Below are 18439 nucleotides of genomic sequence, written 5' to 3' on the forward strand. Positions count from 1 at the left end.
TGTGAGTGGGAATATAGATCCTTTTTTTATTATTTAAGTTTCTCTGAAGCTGATACAGCATCTCCTGACCATCTTGGGTTTTGTTTCAGATATTTTGTTAATGCAGATTCTTTTGCTACTTTCGTGTTTTATTAATCTTCCTATTTGTGACATTGATCCTTTAATATTTAAAGTTCTTTCCTATATGAAAATGCTTCCCTTTGAATTTCAGGTATAAACCCCTATTTTCTTCATATTACTGAAATCAGAAACAAAATTCCCATTGTCCTCAACATGTCATATGTGTCTTCGTATTTCCCTAAGCCTTAGTTCCCTCCAATCCCTTCTTTGATTTCACCCTTTAAGTTATAGATGTAATTCTCTTGCAGGAGAGTGTTTCATATTTTAAAACATTAGTCTACCTGATGTTGCTCCCTGAACAAGTCCGGTACTTTTCTTTGTGAGACGAGTCTTTCTAGTCACGTTCAATTCAGTTCATTTGTAAGTGCTGACATCCAATTTTCTCTGTCTTTGGAGTCTATCATATTTCCTCTATTTTGTTGAGCAAAGTGAGCGTAAGGGAAGAGAGGAGACTGGATAATATAAAAGAGACAGGATTCCTCCAAACTACCCAGAGCCAACACCAGATCATATTTCTAACCAAACAGTAGCTGAAACTGCACCAGAAAAAGTTGTAGTTTCTAACACTATGTGGTACCTAGGGATTAGTGCTTTAGCATGAATGTTCCCCCTGCTCCCACAAACATCTTCTGTCTTTCTCTCTGAGAATTTTGCGGGGTGGGGTGAGGTGAGAAGGGCAGGGATTGAAAAGTACTTTTCTGGGTTACCTTACATTATCTGTAAACATTTCCTCTAAACCCCCACTAAAATTATATCAGTATGGGTTCCATTAAGTGGCATTCAATTTAGGTAAAGTGAGGAGACTTGATATTTCTGTACTGTATAAAGCCTTGTTATATGAGGGATGCTGTATTTTTGCCTACCAGAATGAATCCCAGCTGGTCTGTTTAAATACATGCTAGAGTAATAGGATGGTCTAAAGTGGCCCCAATTCCAATGACAAAGTTCTGCCAAGCATGAGGCAAACAAATAGGCCTGTATTTACTAATACAGAAGTGTTGGTTACTGTTGTTGTCTGTAGCATCAATATCTTCCTGCCTGAGACCAGAGACACTTCCTGTTGGTTAATTTGGTTTGGATGTAAGAAAATGTCCATATGTTCGTTTTCTACCAGTGTATGTTGTTCCTCAGTAAAAAACAAAAGGAAGTGACATATGTCTGTATCTTCCCTCTAAAAGAATACCTCGTAAGAGCTGAAAAATAAGATGAGCTATATGAGAAATTTTCTGAATAGCATTACTTCAAAGGAATAGCAACAACATGATATATAATAAAATAATAGTGGCTATCCAGAAACTTGTGAAATTTCTGTTTAATGATAAGGCAGAAAACCATACACAGAGAAAATACCTTTACAAGCTGTTATATGGAAGGAAATACAAGACAAAGCAAGAAAACATTTGCAAGAGAGAATATGTAGAGACCTCTGAGAAAAAGATTAAGACAACTTCATGTACTTTGTATTCACAACCATGTTGATGAATAGAGCATGTGAAAAATTATGCTTTTGCAAATGGCCGTGACCTTGATGAATAATTTGATTTCTAGAAAGTGTTTGTTTTCTTTTCATTTAAAGGAAAGGAAAAAAAAAACCCTTCTGGGCAAAATGCACTTTTCAGAAATTTAGCAAATTTTGTGGTAAAAGTATTTTTTCCAAGGGATTTCTGCATCTTTTATCCACTCAACCTATTGCTCCCATGAAAAATGCAACCCCTCCAACTCAACTCCCCAGGCATTTTTTAATAAGATTTACCCTCCCTTCTTCTCCAGATCACACTTTTGCAAGAATTGAAAACTACTTTAAACTTCTCTGGTAATCACTTCAGTGGTGACATAAGCAGATTGTTAACATTGCAAACTGAGCTGTTGTACAATCAATAGCAGTAAATTTTAGGTAGTGTATTTTCCTCATTCCTGCTGTTTGTCAAACTGTATGCTATATGCCCAAAGGGGACAGCTTTTTTAAAGTTTTTTTTTTTTTTGTAAAGGAGGAGGGTAGGTTTTGGACCTAGAGACAAACTTCATACTCCAGAGCCCTCTTTTAAATTTATTCAGAACACCACCATTTCCTTCTTTTCCCCAATTCCACCATTCCTGCGGAGTGTAAGTAAAATAGGTACTATGCTCACCTTTCTCTTATATTGTTCTTAGTATTGCTAAGTAATTTTAAAAGTGTCAAGCACTCTAAAAATGCACTGAAAGGTAGAATATACTCTAATATGCTTTTTCATAGACATAGGAAATTACTCAGAGAGGATACCATGCTATCATTCATTTTGTAAACTCTATAAATGCAACACATTGTACCAAGTTTTTACCTCTGTATTTAACTATTTCTGATATTGTAACACTTTTCTTAAGAGCAATCTTATTAACATTTAGTATGTAATAAGATTTACTGGGAGCAGTGAACTGTTTTAATAGTATTATTAATTTATTATGTTAACATTTGGGGCCAAGTCCACTGACTTTTATGATAAAATACCGTTGAGAGAAAATACTTTGTAGAAAGTCAAAACTGCTGGTTATTTTGTTATAGAAAATACTGTAGTGTACTCAGGCCTGATAGAAATGTAATATGTTTTCTAAGCAGCCATGCAAATTTTAAAATAGAAAACTTAAAATACCCCCAAATGTTATTATTATATTTATGGCAGAAAAGCTTCTAAAGATTTACTTCCCACCCCCACCCCCCACCCCCCCCATAAAATAAAGTAATAACAAGAAGTAGGCACCAAACTGATTTTTCTGATAGGAACATGTTACACCATGAAAGCTAAGTGCTCTCTTAAATAATACTTGAGGGTAAAATTTGGCAGTGTGTATGTATGTGTCAGTACCATTTCCCATACATTTTAGAATGGCTTTGATAGAAAAATAATTGACTTAAAATGGTGGGATTCCATATTTATTGCATTTTACTTTCTCAGTGTTGGTGATACTATTTTAAGTCATGCTGTGTTTTATTTTAAGCCCCATCTTTGCAAATTAAACCTCTATTTCCTCCTTCTCATATATCATCTTCAGTTTTATAGCTCTTGGAAGCCACATCAGTCTTTTAGGTACCAGCTGGAACTTAGTAAATAAGTTTTATTTATGTTGCACAAGATGGCATGGTACCAACCAGCTTTATTTGAGATCTGAGAAATAAGTAAAAGGTAAAAAGACAGTAAATTTTTCTTTCATCATCGACACTGCTTCCACAAATAAGACTCTAAAAAGACAGATTAACAATTAATAGAAAATGCAGATTTTTTTACTTAGTCACTTTTCAGGGTAACAGTGTTCTATAACGAGACATCCTGCTATTGTATGTGCTATCTTGGCCTGTATTTCCATAGAAGGCTTTATATTTGCATATTGGACAGCTAGAAGTCGTTGATCCTTCCAAGGTAACCTCTTCTTTCAATGTATAATCATTTGAGAGATACTTAGACCATAGTCTTTGAGCAAGCTTACTTACCACAATTTTTAGCCAATCCCTTTAACCTAATACAACTGAACTTTGAATTTTACTCAGTTCTGATTATGGATGTGAATGTGCATTGCACATGTGTATATGCATTTTCCCATGTTTCTAGAAGTTGGATAATTTTATTTGACTATGCTATTAATTTTTAAGTGAATTCTGAAAACCACAAAGTAATATTTCTCTCATACTTTCCCTGTTCATTAAATTTTTCTTATTTTTGTTCTTTTTGTACTAGTTCAGAGACTCTGACTGAGGCATACTGTAGATCAAATGAGAAGACTCCTTATAATTACATTGAAACCACCTTTCTAAATAATAATAAAAATGGAAGCATCAGCAAATATTGTAGTCAATATTTCTTATGCTTTTTGAGTGCTTAAGATGTTGCAATTCCAGCTGTAATAGAATTCAGGAAACTTGCATGCAGGATGCCAAAATAATTATTCATTTAAAAAGGAACCCACAAATAATAGCCTTAGGCTCCAAAAGTGTCTCCCAAAGCCAAAAAAAAAAAAAAAAAGCAAAGCTGTTGGTGCTTCTAAAACTTTTCATTCAGTGGCACTTAGGTACTCCTACAATTATAACGTTCAAAATTACTAACTTGGGTGCATCCATGGAAGACCTTGACCCTTTAAACACTTTGGCATGTGCTTAAATTTAATACCATGGGTAAATCCCAGTGAAATGACCATGATTTACAGTAGTGAGGATTTTGTATTGATGTGGTACCTTTTGCCCCTTGAAGAATAAAAGAAAAATATATTTTGTATCTCCAGAAAGCAAATAAAGTAACTATAAAATAAAAGGACAAGAATATTGACTGTGCTTATAAAAAATAGAGAAGAAATAAAATTATTGAAAAGATATAAAAAGAAAACCAATAAGGATAAAAGAAAAGAGATAAAAATAAAGGCTATAAAGATAAAATTTATATAAAAGATATAATTTAGAAACTAATACAGATAAGATCTGCAGAATTTAGGCATACCTTGGAGGATAAGTCCAGGACAAAGCTGTTGGTCAGATGACAGCAAGGAGTTTTGAAGGTAAGTTCTCAGGTTTGGCCTTGGTGAACTTGGCCTGACAGTAGAACTGGCATGAACAAATGCCATGAAGGTAAATTTTAGTGAGAGACACTAGTATAAACTCAATTAAAACAGAGGGGGAAAAAAAAATAATCCAATAGTTGTACAGAAATGCTATGTAGCTTTCTGTGAGGATAAACATTACTTGATATTGTGTTACATTAAAACATATGTGCAAACAACACATAAAAATAATAGATACCATAAGTTCCACGTACCTATTGGGGCAATCTTTTAAATACTTTCTGACCTATTCAAATCAGGGTGCATTCAACAACATACTTAAACTTGTGTAATTTTAAGGTAGGACAACATAGTGATTACTTGGAACAATATTTTATTTGCAGGATGTGAAACTGAGAAACTGTAGGCAGACCTACATTCTTTTAAATGAGACAGGGTCTCCATTTGGTGGCAAAACCCCCACTCTAATAGCACTAATGCATTATATATGTATTTCTTGCAAAATACAGGTCTGATAGAATAAATAACAGTGCTTTTATAGTGTTTTCTACTAGTTGAGGTAGTGGACTTAGAGTCTTCTGCCTTTTTTTTTTTTTTTTTTCTTGAGGTTTTTCCAGGGACAACTAAGTAATTTATTCAAGTCTTTTACCAGCTTTTAGTTTTAGCTGATTCATCTGTGAAGTGGGTACAAGAAATGCTTGCTTTAGCGGACTATGCAATCAGAAACAGCTATACTGATTTATACCAGCTGAAGATATGAGCCTTTCCATTTATTAATGTTCTGAAAGTACTTTGAGATCACTGGATGAAAACACTGGAGGATTTTAGGGGAAGAGCAAATAATTTATGTTACTAAGCCATTCCAATCTGCTGGTTTAGAACAGTGTGGATTTTTTTTTCTCGGTTACATAAATTACTGTCCTGGGCTGGTATTCCTGCTTGTTTCCTTTTTAAATTACCAACACAGCAAAAGAATTGTAGCTATTTGCATCAGCTTAACTTTCTTTGGAGATTTCCAGCTCTGTGTGACGGTACTTGCAGAGTCATTTCTGGGTTGGGTACTTCTCTGCAATCTCTTCTGGGAGAACAAATGTTTGGGAGCATCCTAACCATGTGCTTTAAATGTACAAAAATAGAATGGAAGAATGAAAGGAACAGAGTCCCTTGGTAGAATCTCTTTAATGTCTTGCATCTGATGTTCAGATTGGTGGGGAGGGGAGGATCACATGCCTGATGTTTTCTCTAGGACTACACCCAACTGGAAGCCATCCCTTGGCTTGTCTGCAGACAGCAGCATACCCAAATGGAACATATTAATTCTTTGGGGAAATCTCCTTAGTAGGACAAAAAGGAATCTTTTCAGCTTCCCAGACACATGCTCTGTTCCCATTACCATCAGGCTTAAAGGAGGATCTGCACTACCTTGGGCTGGAGGACACAGTTTCATTGTAACTGCAAGGTTTAGCATAGATAAATAACTCCTGTGATCCAGCTGCTCAAGCTTTCAGGCTTTGACATGTTTATTAATGAAAATGTGAGAGAAAAGAAAGAAACAGTCAGCCAGGCAAGATGCCCCTGTAACTCTGCTGTCATCATTAGGTGAATATGGTATACCAAATATTTATGCTTCTATATGATTCAGGATCACAGAAAATAAATATCTCTTTTATGTGTTTTATTTTCTTTGGAGAAGGGAGTAGAGGAGAGTGTGAGTCATAGTGGAAGAATAAAATTCACTTCTCTTCTGACAAAATCTACTCATTTTGTCGGAGAAGGTTCCTAACATTAACTTCTGTTTGCTGATAACCCCCACAGCCCAACTGGCTTCAAGCAGGAAGCTGATGACCTGCCAGTCCACAGTCCATACCTGTCTGGTGACCTATGGCCAGAAGCCAAATCATATTTCTTACTCCTGCTGTGGGTAAGATAATAACTGTTCCTACCTAGGTCTAAGTGCAGGCTGCCTATGCACCCTTGCAAAAGATTTCTGATGAGCAGAGTTTTGACCCTTCGCACCGTAACAAATCCTGCCAGCTGCAGCCTGACTTCTGAGCATAGGGTTGGTCTGAGGAATCTGAGAAGGTTAACATGGATATCTGTTAGTGTATGACCAATGCTAGTTGTATGCTTTAAAAAAAAAAGTGTATTTTCTGTTATGATCTGATTCACAGGATTCTGTTGTTAGGCAACTGAGAAGTGCTATGGTTATGGAGCTCCTGAGGAGGCAGTCAATGGATGATTCTCTTTCTTACACCTTGCTGTGCCTTCCAGACTGTAGATGAGATGGTGTCCTGGTTTTGGCTGGGGTAGAGTTAATTTTCTTCATTGTAGCTGGTATGGGGCTATGTTTGGGATTTGTGCTGAAAACAGTGTTGATAACACAGGGATGTTTTAGTTACTGCTGAGCAGTGCTTTTGCAGAGTCAAGGCCTTTTCTGCCTCTCACCCCACCCCACCAGCGAGCAGGCTGGGGGTGCACAAGAAGCTGGGAGGCGACATGGCTGGGACAGCTGACCCCAACTGACCAAAGGGATATCCCATACCACGTGACGTCATGCTCAGCATGAAAAGCCGGGGGAAGAAGAAGGAAGTGGAGGACGTTCAGAGTCATGGCTTTTGTTTTCTCACTTTTACCCTTCTGATTCTCTCTCCCATCGCACTGGGGGGCAGTGAGCGAGCAGCTGTGTGGTACTTGGTTGCCTGCTGGGTTAAACCACTACAGACGGGAAATGAGCAAGATACAGGGCCTGATGATTCTCTGCTCCCAAGAGACAGTGAAGGGTCAGGATCTGTTCCTGCCTGTCCAACTGTCCTCACTCTCCTGAGGTAGGAGAAACCTATTTACGAGGGAGAAGTGAGCTTCACGTTGCTCAAATAAAAAAAAAAAGGATGGAATCTAGTGCTTTGTGTAGGCTTTCTTTACAGCTGCCAACCTCAAAACATTTTTCTAAAGGCAGTTATTGAGGGATAATGAAGATGCTGAAGCTTGAGAGGTGGCAAATGCCAAAAGGTTTTATTTATGTTCTGGTGAAATTTAGTCTGTATTTAAAAATGTGTGTATATAATTCCTTATAACACTTCATAAGAGAAGAAAGTATCTGTCACTTTTGTGAAGGAATTTACACATGTGTTTTGAGCCACAAAGGAGTTCCTGCCAAGGCGAGACAAAGGTTAGAGAGGTCCTACCTACACAAAGTCCAAAGCAAAATGCTATGATGTTTTCCAGACATTAAGCTGCTCTTCTCTGAGTGGATATCTCAGTAGTTATTCAAAAGAGGAGCAACCTTTAAACACCTGTTGGTTAATATAAAGGAAGACTGGATTAGAGATTTAGGAAGTAGATGTCTATATGGTCCTCTCTGCAATTGAGAGACTTGCAGCTATCATCTTTTTGGAAATACCAAATAGTAGTCTTGGTTGCTCTAACAAGGACCACAGATACCCTGAGATGTTTTAGAGATGAGTCAAGCTTTCTGTCCTAGTAAAAAGATTACATTTTCCATAATGTCTTTTTAAAAGAAAAGCCCTTAGAGTTTCTGTTCAGTATTAAATCAAGAACAGTGTAAGATGGATGAGCTCTGACATTCCAGGTCCCTCAATATTATGGAGGATGAAAGAGAAATGAACAATGACACAGGTCTTGTGGGCACACAGGTTAGCTCTTCTGGTATGTAGTATGCAGAACAGCAGCAACAAAGTTCGGTCATAATCTGTGAGACAGTATTATAGCAGAAGTAGGGTGATATTCTTCTCATTAAATTTAGCAGACACTGTCTACATTTTTAAAAGAAAAATATCTTTCTTTCTGAAAAACTGTCTTAGGTATTACTTATTCACAGTCATGTGAATTCAGGTAAAACGGAGAGCAGTAACGGAACAGTGAATTCTAAATGCCACCTCTGGTTATTATCATTATAGCCTTCTCCTTCCTTTACCTGAGATTACTATACATAATTTCTGTAGAGATTTATGAATATGCTACTATTTCCTGTTCAGTACTATTAAAGATGGCATTAGTAGCTATTCCTGGTGCTTTGTGTTGAAAGACCTTCCTTTCAGTATTTAATAATTTTATTAGTGTTACCCAGTGTGGCTGGCAGTTTTCACGTCAGACATATTTATTTGACAAAAATTTTGAAGAAACTGTGGCTAAACAATTTTTGCTGCTTCTAAGAATGAGATTAAGGGTCAAATGCATTGTTTTGCCCAAGTTATAAAAAAATGTGCTGACATCTTTATGCTTTTGAGCACAGTCTTGAAATGTGGTAGAAGTGTGGAAGATTTTCCCAATGTTCCAAATTATAAGACTCTCAAAAATCTCATTCTGTTAGTCTGGTTAGGTTTCTTAGTGCTCAGCAACTTGAATTTCCAGAGCTTCTGTCTGCACTGAACACACTTCATTCTCTGACTCCTGAGCATTGTCTATGCTGTACTCTGTGGTGCTGCCATTTTATTTGACATGAAGAAATAAAAATCAGAGCCTGGCTTGAATTTGAGGAAATGTAAACAGAGAGGAGAAGGGCAAAAGCTCAAGTGGGTGCAGATAGGGAGGGTTCTTCTTAGGATCCCTCCTTCTTTCAGTGTATGAGATATATTGTGCTATGGAGACAGATCAAGATTGCATGTTAGCCACAGTCCTCATCACTAATCAGGATCCATGCCACATGTGTTGCAGACGTGGGGAATTTTGGGAATTATGTGTTGCTTCAGACAATGAACATATAATTGGAGTATCAGAAGGTATGTGCATAAGAAAGATAAGATATGGTTGCATAGGAGATCTTAATTCCTGATATTGTTCCCAAAGTTTGTGGAGATTAACCTGCAAAAATGTTCAGTCACTGTAGTGTCTAATGTAATTATTCATATGTGTACTTTGTGTGTTATATAGTTATACATCATGGAACTATAGGAAAAAGACCTAGAAAGGAAGTAATCTGACCTCCTGCCTCAAGGCCATGTCAGCTTGAACCTGGAGCAAGCTTGATGGACATTGGTTTTACCTATTACAAAAAACTCAAAGACATGGAGACTCTTCAATTTTCTTAAACCTTTTATTTAAATTATTATCTATCCTCACTAGTAAAAAGCTTTTTTCAGTGTCTGAACTACAGCTTTCCTGCTGCAACTACTTCATGTCCTATCCACAGTAGAAAGGCAGAACAGATTTCTTTCCTCTTGCAACAACCACTTACATATTCATGGACTTTTACATGTTTACTCTCATGTTATGTGAATCAAATAATTGTAATACTATCATTTTATCCACTTAGATCACATTTTTTAGAATTTTTTTCTTTCCTTTTGTTCTCTCAAGTTGGTCTAGGTCCTTCTTGAACTGCAGTGCTCAATACTGGAATCCATACTTCAGCAGAGGCCTACTAATGACATGTAAAAAAAGGAATATTTCACAAATTATATCACTTTGTCTGCAGACATTTGTGGTGCATTTTCAGTGAAATCACCAGAAAAATGAAGTTGCCTCTATCCTTTTTTTCTAATATAAAATGGTATTCATTGACATGCTGTATGTCCTGACACAGACATTTTACTTAGTCTGAATTCTGCATTTCTCTGACTAACAAGTAAAAGGAACACTTTCTTAATATTAAAATTACCTTTGAGGGAATCAGAACAAAATAAAGTTTATAAAACACAGATCAAAAACTAAACTAAAGAAAACCCCAAAGATTTGTTAAAATATTAATAAGCTTGTTTTTCCCCCACAGAAAACCTTAATCTTTCAACAAAAACAAGATCTCTCTGGCCTAAGTTGATTAAATAACAAATAAATAAATATTGAACTAAGATAAATAGTATTACACATGTGCAAATTTGATCTTCATAATTTGACTAGTGTAGACCAATTAGGATTTCCTTGAGTTAATATATTTGGAATAGACCATTCATTTGTTTATTTGCCTTTTAATGTTAGTGATGTCCCCCTGAATTAGCAGAGTCATTACAGGCTCAGCATTTGTCAACTAGTATAAAAGCCATCCCGATGCCTTCCCTTCAGAAAGTCAGCCTGAAAGAAGACATCTGTGAGAGCAGAATGCAGGGCTTTATCTTCTTCTTCAAGACATTTTTAATGATTTGAGTTTGGAGAAGAGTGAAAACAAAGCAACAAAATATCCCTATGGAAGTTTGTCAAGGAAGGGGTTAAAAAAGTGGAATCTTTGTTGACTGTGAAGGGCTGAATTATCTTCCTGACACCAGCAGGGGTTGCTGTCACTAGTTTGTGGTTGTCACATTCCTGTTATGCTTGACCTTGGAAAGGCTTGACAACATAGTCTGGATTTGATTAAGGGAATTTCATGTTTTTCCTTTGCTAGAGTCACCCCCCACCTCGACAAACATTTAAAAATGTTAAGAAGAAAAAAAAAAAAAGTTTGGAAAGCAAACATTTTCCCAAAAGAAATTTATAGTTCAAATTTACACCAAGTTCACACTAACTGGAGCAGTCCGGGTTTCCACTCAGGCTTTGAGTGCTCTCTGTAAACCATTAGTCACTTCCCTGGAAGAGGCAGCTTTTTTATAGGCAGCAGGATAAAACAGGCACAGATGTGTGTGTAATATTAGAGGCTTTCACATGTACCTGCAATCTTTTTTTTCCTCAATTGTAGAAAAGAAAAAAGAGTGACTATAGAAAGAAATTAATTGAAGCCTTGGACTTGCTTTGGTTTTGGACAGCTACCATGAAGACTGGTTTAATTAAAAGGAAATATCATGTTGTGGATTTCTGAGTTTGTGGCAATTTATATCATGAAGATAGAAGTTCTTTTAATTTTTAACAGGTTGGGTTTTTTCACTCTACAGGACTGTGATTATGCCAGCTGCCAATGAGTTTGATCCAGAGATTGTCCTGGTGTCAGCAGGATTCGATGCCGTGGAAGGCCACGACCCACCGCTGGGCGGATACAAAGTCACAGCTAAATGTAGGTATCATCATAAGACGTATGTTTCTGAGTTGGTATTTTTTCTACTTAGGAACCTTATTTTAAGTCCAGCTTATGTCCGTGTTTCTATTTTGTGAGATGACACCCATGTCACTAAGGGCAGGGACTGTCCGTCAGTTAATACCCAGAGATGCCCATGGAGCTGGGAAATGAACATGTTAGCATTTCTGTCTCACTCCTTTCTGTTCCTCTTGGCTTTTTTGCCTTGGCTTTTTAAAGTAGTACTTTTCTGGTATTCAAATAACATTTTAGAGGTTTCATGCTTTTCAATAGGCCCCCTTTTCCAAATGCTGGAGTAAGTTATTTCTCTTTAAATATATATTGGAGATTTTAGACTTTGGAGGCCTAAGTCCAATCTCATATTGCTCTTTTGTTATTGTAATCTTTTCAGCTTGATGGCATTAATCCTGAATTACATCAGTGTTCATGAAGGCCAAAGTTTTCTAAAAGACTACTCTGTTGGGTCTCAATGTTTGGATGTCCATTTCAGTCCTCCAAAATGTGTGGTCATGGCAGAGATTTAATACTTTCTGAAAGACAAGTCTGCCTGAGGTGTCTCATATGTAGCACTCCAAAGTCACTAGCTCTTACAGGATATTGTGGCCAAACTGGTTCTGAGCCTTGGATGTTAAGCAAGACTGGATAATGTAGTAACACTCTGTACAGTAAAGTGTACTGTAACATCGCTATATATACGTTGCTTTCCATGAGACAACACAAAATGGTTTCCTAATACAATGCTGTGAATAGTTTTCTTCAGTATGTATACTTTTCTCCAGTGTATCTCAAGAAATACTGTAATAACACTCAAATAGTTATTAAATATGGATCTCTACTGCTAATGACAAATGCCTTGGGAAAAGTCTGGAGAAGTCAATGAGACCTAAAGGCATTTAACACACTACACAAATGGACTCCAGCTCAGAGGATTTTGTCCTTCTGACCTCTGCCGTTTGTTACAGGTCAGTAGAACAAAGTTGGTATATACCTCAGGAGGAGCAGGGAAGAGACACATATTTTTTAGTTTCATTTTAACTGCATGCTGTACAGGCTCCCCCTGAATGCCAAGGACAAAAGGATAGATGGAGAGCTAGAGTGAGCCACAGTGGCATGCTGTGGAAAGCAAGAATGTAGAGAGCAGTGCAAGGGCCTACCCAAAGACATTCACAAAAGTTCTAGTGCACAAGTGGATTGGAAAGGGAACATCCCTGTGGCTGCAAGTAAGGTGTATTGAGTTTCAGCACAGCTTTTTGGGTTAATGCAGTGGTTGCACTAGAGAGGAAAGAAACATAGCAGCCTGTATGCATGTCTGAGTATCACTTATCTGTGTACTATGATTTTTCATAAAACATTGTGCATGAAAAAGCCCTTTGTAAGAGGTTTACTCACTATTTTTTTCCATAAATATGGTTCCTGGTCAGAGGCACCAGTACATGAGCTTATGTGGTAGGGAGATGAGCTTCTAACTGGTACAAAATAGATACTGTGTTGAGAAGCATTGTATAATTATCTGTATTTAGCACCTGAGAATGCATGCTACATGTCCCTTAAGCATGCATGATGCTCCAGTAAGATGCTTTGGCATACATGATGTTCTGGCATAACAGCTTCAACAACTTAATTGGAAATTCCAGTAAGATTCATATTTTCCTCTCACGTTGGACTGAATTTCACCGTGATAGCAAAGAAAAAATGATTGATATTGGAATCAGTGATAATTTTCATTCATGAATTAATTAATTAACTCTTCATAACTTTTTTTTGAAACTGAAATCTTAGTACATTTTTTAATATGAGGTGGCACATCTACAAGTTGCACATGTGTCTGTAAGCAAAAAAAAGGTTATTTACAGTAGGTGGCTCTTGTTTAAATTAAGGGAAAAGCCAAGATAGACCCAGATAATGATCATGTACCTGAGGGATGAATAAAGCCTTTTGTACAGAGCGAAAGGAATTTATTATTTCCCCAAAACAAAATTCTCCACATTCCACCATACCATTTTAGAACATAGCATACTATATGTGGTATGTAGAAAAATGGAACAGTCTGTTAAAAAAATAAAGTCCAAAGAGAAACATTCATATTAAGGACTAAAAATAAATATTTATGCAAATTTTTAATATAATTGTTTTGTAATAATTAGAAATTATACCCAAAGCAAGTAAATGCAAAGTAAATTTTAACCTATAAACATTTTTCTTTATAAATCTTTCACACTTTGTTTAAACTTAATACGTTGAATTTTCTGATTTCTATGACCCAGTACAAACATTACACATATAAAGTAGGAAGAGATTGACATCAAAGGAGAGAAAATGGGTCCTTAGCTACTAACCTTGCTGTTAAAGAGAGTTAGCGAGACACTAGATTCTTGATAAGGAATTATTTATGCCTTTCCTTCAGAGTACAGTCAAAGGGAAAAAAATAAAATGTATTAACCAGTCAGCATTCCCAAGTCATAAAGTAAAAACCATAGGATGAAGATAACAGATTGGACTAATTACAGCCTTGGAGTAACCATACAACAGGCAATTACATACAGAAAAAATTGGTCTACTAAATCTACACAGTCTGAGAGGTGTAAATTATAACCTGCTTTAACTCACTAATTTTTTTGGTATATCGACATATAGAATCATAGAATCATAGAATCGTTTAGGTTGGAAAAGACCTTTAAGATCATCCAGTCCAACCATTAACCTACACTACCAAGTCCACACTAAACCAATCAAGGGTAGACTAGACTAAACCATGTCCCAAAGTGCCACATCTACCTGTTTTTTGAACACTTCCAGGGATGGTGACTCCACCACCTCTCTGGGCAGCCTGTTCCAATGCTTAACTACCCTTTCCATGAAGAAGTTTTTCCTAATTTCCAACCTAAACCTCTTGATCTGATTTACTGAGGAACTGCCATTTCTGACTAGTAAACAGATATCAGCAACAAAATAGTCACATATTTTTTTTCAGCTGATTTTAAATGCATGAGTCTGATGTACCTGTCAAGATTTCTCACAGTGGGGTGACCCTCAGCTCCGCTAGAAGAGTGTAGGATGGAAGAAGGCCAACTGAGAGCAGTGATAGTAGCAGAGCTAGGAGTTATCTCACTTGCCTAGTTTATCTCCAGTCCCGTTTAACTAACAAAATCACTAACAGTCTTTTTCCATTGAAAAAAAGGTAGTGTTTAAAAAGGATTGGAAGGGAAGTTCGAGTGTTTCCTTTCTTATTGCACTTTTCAAATCACTTTTCCTAAGTAAATCTTTTTCTCCAAATGCCTTTGCAATTTGTCCTTGCCTGTTGATTTTTTGAGAAGTTTTCACTAATGAATATTTAACTAATGTTTACCTTGCCCCAAAATGAATTTGTTTGGTGCAATGTAGAATTGAGAATGAGCATTAACTAAAACATTTGTTTCAACCCCAACTTTGAGGATTTCACAGGCACATTTTTCTTTGTGTTGGCTCTCTTTATCCCTTGTTCCAATCCTCTCTCTCAATGAAGTGCTACCATTTCAAAAGGTGCTTGTATATACCTAGGTACGCATACACATCTTGAAACATATACTCAACCCACATGCATAAACTTTGTGATGGATTTTATATTCTGTTAAGAAAAAAAAAGGGCTTCAAAGACTTGAGATGACTGGTGGCATATGGCAGAACTTTCTGCTGCTGGGAAGCTCTCAGGCTTTTGGTACCAGCTATATTCCTAATATCTTAGTAAGAAAAGGTAAGCTTTATCAACAACACCATTTATAAGACCATCTAGCATAATTAGAAACAGTAGGTATACTTTTGAATGCACAACCACTTTGTCCTGAAGGTCTTCCCAGAAAAAGGGATTGTGTTTGAAAAGGAGTTTCATTTTCCAAATGTACCTTTTTTTTCTGATAAAGATATTATCTTCTCTCACAAACTTTGCTTTGTCCTTATGCTGTGGTAACTGCACCAGGTTTAACATCAAAAAGCAAAACAAAGAAAAGAAAGCAAGGCATGCAGCTTGTTAAACCTTTTTGGTAGTCCTCTTGGCCCAAGGTCCTGAATGAGTTATAGGTGCCAGCTCCTGCTCAGGAGCTTCTCTAACTTCTGGTAAAGTCTGGCTCAGATTTTCAGGGATATTCAAGCAACTTATCTCAGATTTTACTTTCTGTGGCCCCCCTCTTATGACTCAAGCTTAACTTCATTCGCTGAAATAGCGGAATATCTTCTGTATTGTCAAGTCCATCTTTAGTATTGGCATAGCTCTGTCCATGTTGCTTGGTTAAACAGGCTCCCTGAGCTGTGTGGTGAAGGTGGATGCAGCAGCAGGAGCTCTCTCATGCAGAGCTCTCTTATGTAGAGTAACTGTTGATGTCATTGGGATACCTTTGTTTAGATCAGGGACTATAAAGGTGCTTTAATTTTACTGTAAACTATAATCAGGTAAGAGGAAAACATGCCTCAGTTCCTGACTAGCCTAGTATTTCCTTTTTATTACTAGAAATGTATTATTTTTTCAATAAAGTAACAGATAAAATATCAGCACGGTATATTACATATTATAAAAACACTGTTGTATCAAATCCACTTTTTGTACTGGAGTAGTAAAAATTGTATTGATAATAAAGTATAAGAAAAATAATGGGAGAAGAAATAAAGGGGATAAAGGAGTTTTATGTTCAGAATAGTAGGGAGATGCCTACAGAGTATGAATCTACTCTTTCATCTTACGTTGATTATGCTTAGGTGGAACTACTGAAGATAGAGCTGATACATTCTGTGCTTTATTTTATAGCTAATTTTTACAACCTCTGCTAAAATGTATGGTATTATCACACCAATTGAATTCTGTACAGTGAACAGGTCTGAAAAAGAGCTGCCAGATCTGATCATAAATTTGCAAGTTGTTAGATCTTGTAAGAGCACTGCTTTTAAATTTAGCTCTGCTGACTGAAGTTCTCCTGGTAACATTATCCTGAGGTGAAGTACTTCCTCTTTGTTTTATAGAGCAGCCCTTAGAATAATGCTTGCATTAAAGTCACTCAGATCACTTTACTGTTCAAGTAAATATTGTACATAATTGCTCATTAAATGGTGATCATTCCATAAAAAGAATAATGTAAAGAAGTGTCAAGCAAGAATGAAGATTTTTTTCAGGGTACTTACCTTCCTGAAGCACTGCATTTGTTAAAGGCTGTGATGATTTACTGGAGTTTTCCTGTTGTTTTACTCTCTTATTCCAAAGATGCTATTTGACACCAGAGTACAAAATAAGAAAAGCAATTAGCAGTAGGAAAAGATACCACTCCAGGCATTTAAAGAGTAAATTACATTTTGACAGTTTGGATACTTGTCTACTGTTATGCCAGAATTGTGATGCAAGGTTGATCCAGCATCTAGAATATAACTAACTAAGCGGATTTGCAGCTTTTAAAGTTTTTATTTGAGAAAATTTCAATAACTCCCTTAACTTACCAAAAGCTGCATTATATTGTGATACACTCCGTTCAAGCTGGACCAATGAAAAAAATGCTAAAGCCATGAACAGTTTCCTTCCTCATGAGCCCTCAGCAGGTAGGGCTTAGAGGACTTCACTGTAACAGTGCACAATCTGTCAGATTAATCACAGGAGAGGAAACAATTAATGCTCTAAACAGTTTATTTCCAAAGGATATGTTAGCCTAAGCAGTAGAAATTAATGTGTAAATGTGTAAAAAGGGCTGCTGACTTACATGTAGCCTACAGATCTTCCACCAAGGAACCTCCTCTCGTGGCTGGAACTGGTACTTCTCAAAATACAAGTAAGAGCAACCAGGTTGAACTTGGGTGCCTATCCTGTTGGTTTCTGCTTTGTTGTTTTTTTTTTTTTCCTGGAAGCACTTAATTTCTAAAGGAGTCCTCAAATAATTTTGTAACTATCTACTGGACAGTACCTTGGACTGACTGTGAGTTGTTTAGGGTAGAGTGATTGTAATGTCTTGGAGAGGGACTACACTTTCTTGTGATTGCCTGAAAGACTTTCCTGACATGACCCTGAAATATAGTCCTGACTGAGACTACTAGAGCTAATGTAATATGTAAATGTTAAAGGAAGGCAGGCAAAAAGACTCCATGCAAATTGACAGCTGACTAAACAGAGTAGTAGTTTTGACTTGGTAGCTGTTTAAACACAATTCAAGCCTCTAAAAATAGCATTGCAGGCTTTTATGATGCCATGTCTAATTTCTTCTCTTCACAAGCAAGAAAGTCTTTTTGACTCAACTATCAACACAAGAAGCTATGATCTTGGAAAGTCTGGCACTAACTGCTTCAGAGTGCAGTTCCAGTACACAGTGTGAGCTGCTCCAACAGCTCATTGCTGTAGAAAAGCATGGTTGCATGCCCCTTCCCCTTCTGAATTGTCCATTACCTTGCACTGGCTATGGTTCTTGTCAGATCTCTCTGTAAACACATGCAGCATTAACTCATCAACCCACCAGAAAACTTAATCAACCAAAAAAGTGGCTATGAAGCTGAATCAGATTATGGAGGGACCAATGTGTGCCACAGCTAGTGGAAGTGGGGCAGGGGCAGTAGAGAAAGGGAGAAATGGAGTAGGATGCCTTTTGGCAGCAGAAAGCTGTTAAATTAACTCAGTTGCCACAGCTGTCTTTTCGTCTGAATTCTTCTGAGTTCAGAGATTTAATTTTGGTTAGCATAATTTGGTTATCTTTGCGGTACTGGAGGTGATGATTATCCAGCAGGATAGATCTTGAGCTTTTGACTCAGAGCTAAAGAAGGTGGGATGGACCAATGACCATTCATACAGTTTTTCACAGGGGAGTCTCCTGATTCATATCAGAAATTTTTCTTTTGTTCCTT

General features: G+C 36.9%; 1 protein-coding gene across 4 annotated transcripts in view; it reads left to right on the top strand.

Annotated features, from left to right (window-relative positions):
- The window catches only part of HDAC9 (histone deacetylase 9), a 228142-nt gene that overhangs the window by 161291 nt on the left and 48412 nt on the right, over nucleotides 1-18439 (top strand). For all 4 annotated transcript variants that reach the window (XM_075706446.1, XM_075706448.1, XM_075706449.1 and 1 more), the window contains one exon: nucleotides 11460-11578. In XM_075706446.1, the coding sequence (XP_075562561.1) occupies nucleotides 11460-11578 (119 nt within the window). The remainder of the gene's footprint in view (nucleotides 1-11459; nucleotides 11579-18439) is intronic.

The sequence above is a fragment of the Pelecanus crispus genome, chromosome 2, assembly GCF_030463565.1.
Source record: "Pelecanus crispus isolate bPelCri1 chromosome 2, bPelCri1.pri, whole genome shotgun sequence".
NCBI classification, from domain to species: Eukaryota; Metazoa; Chordata; class Aves; order Pelecaniformes; family Pelecanidae; genus Pelecanus; species Pelecanus crispus.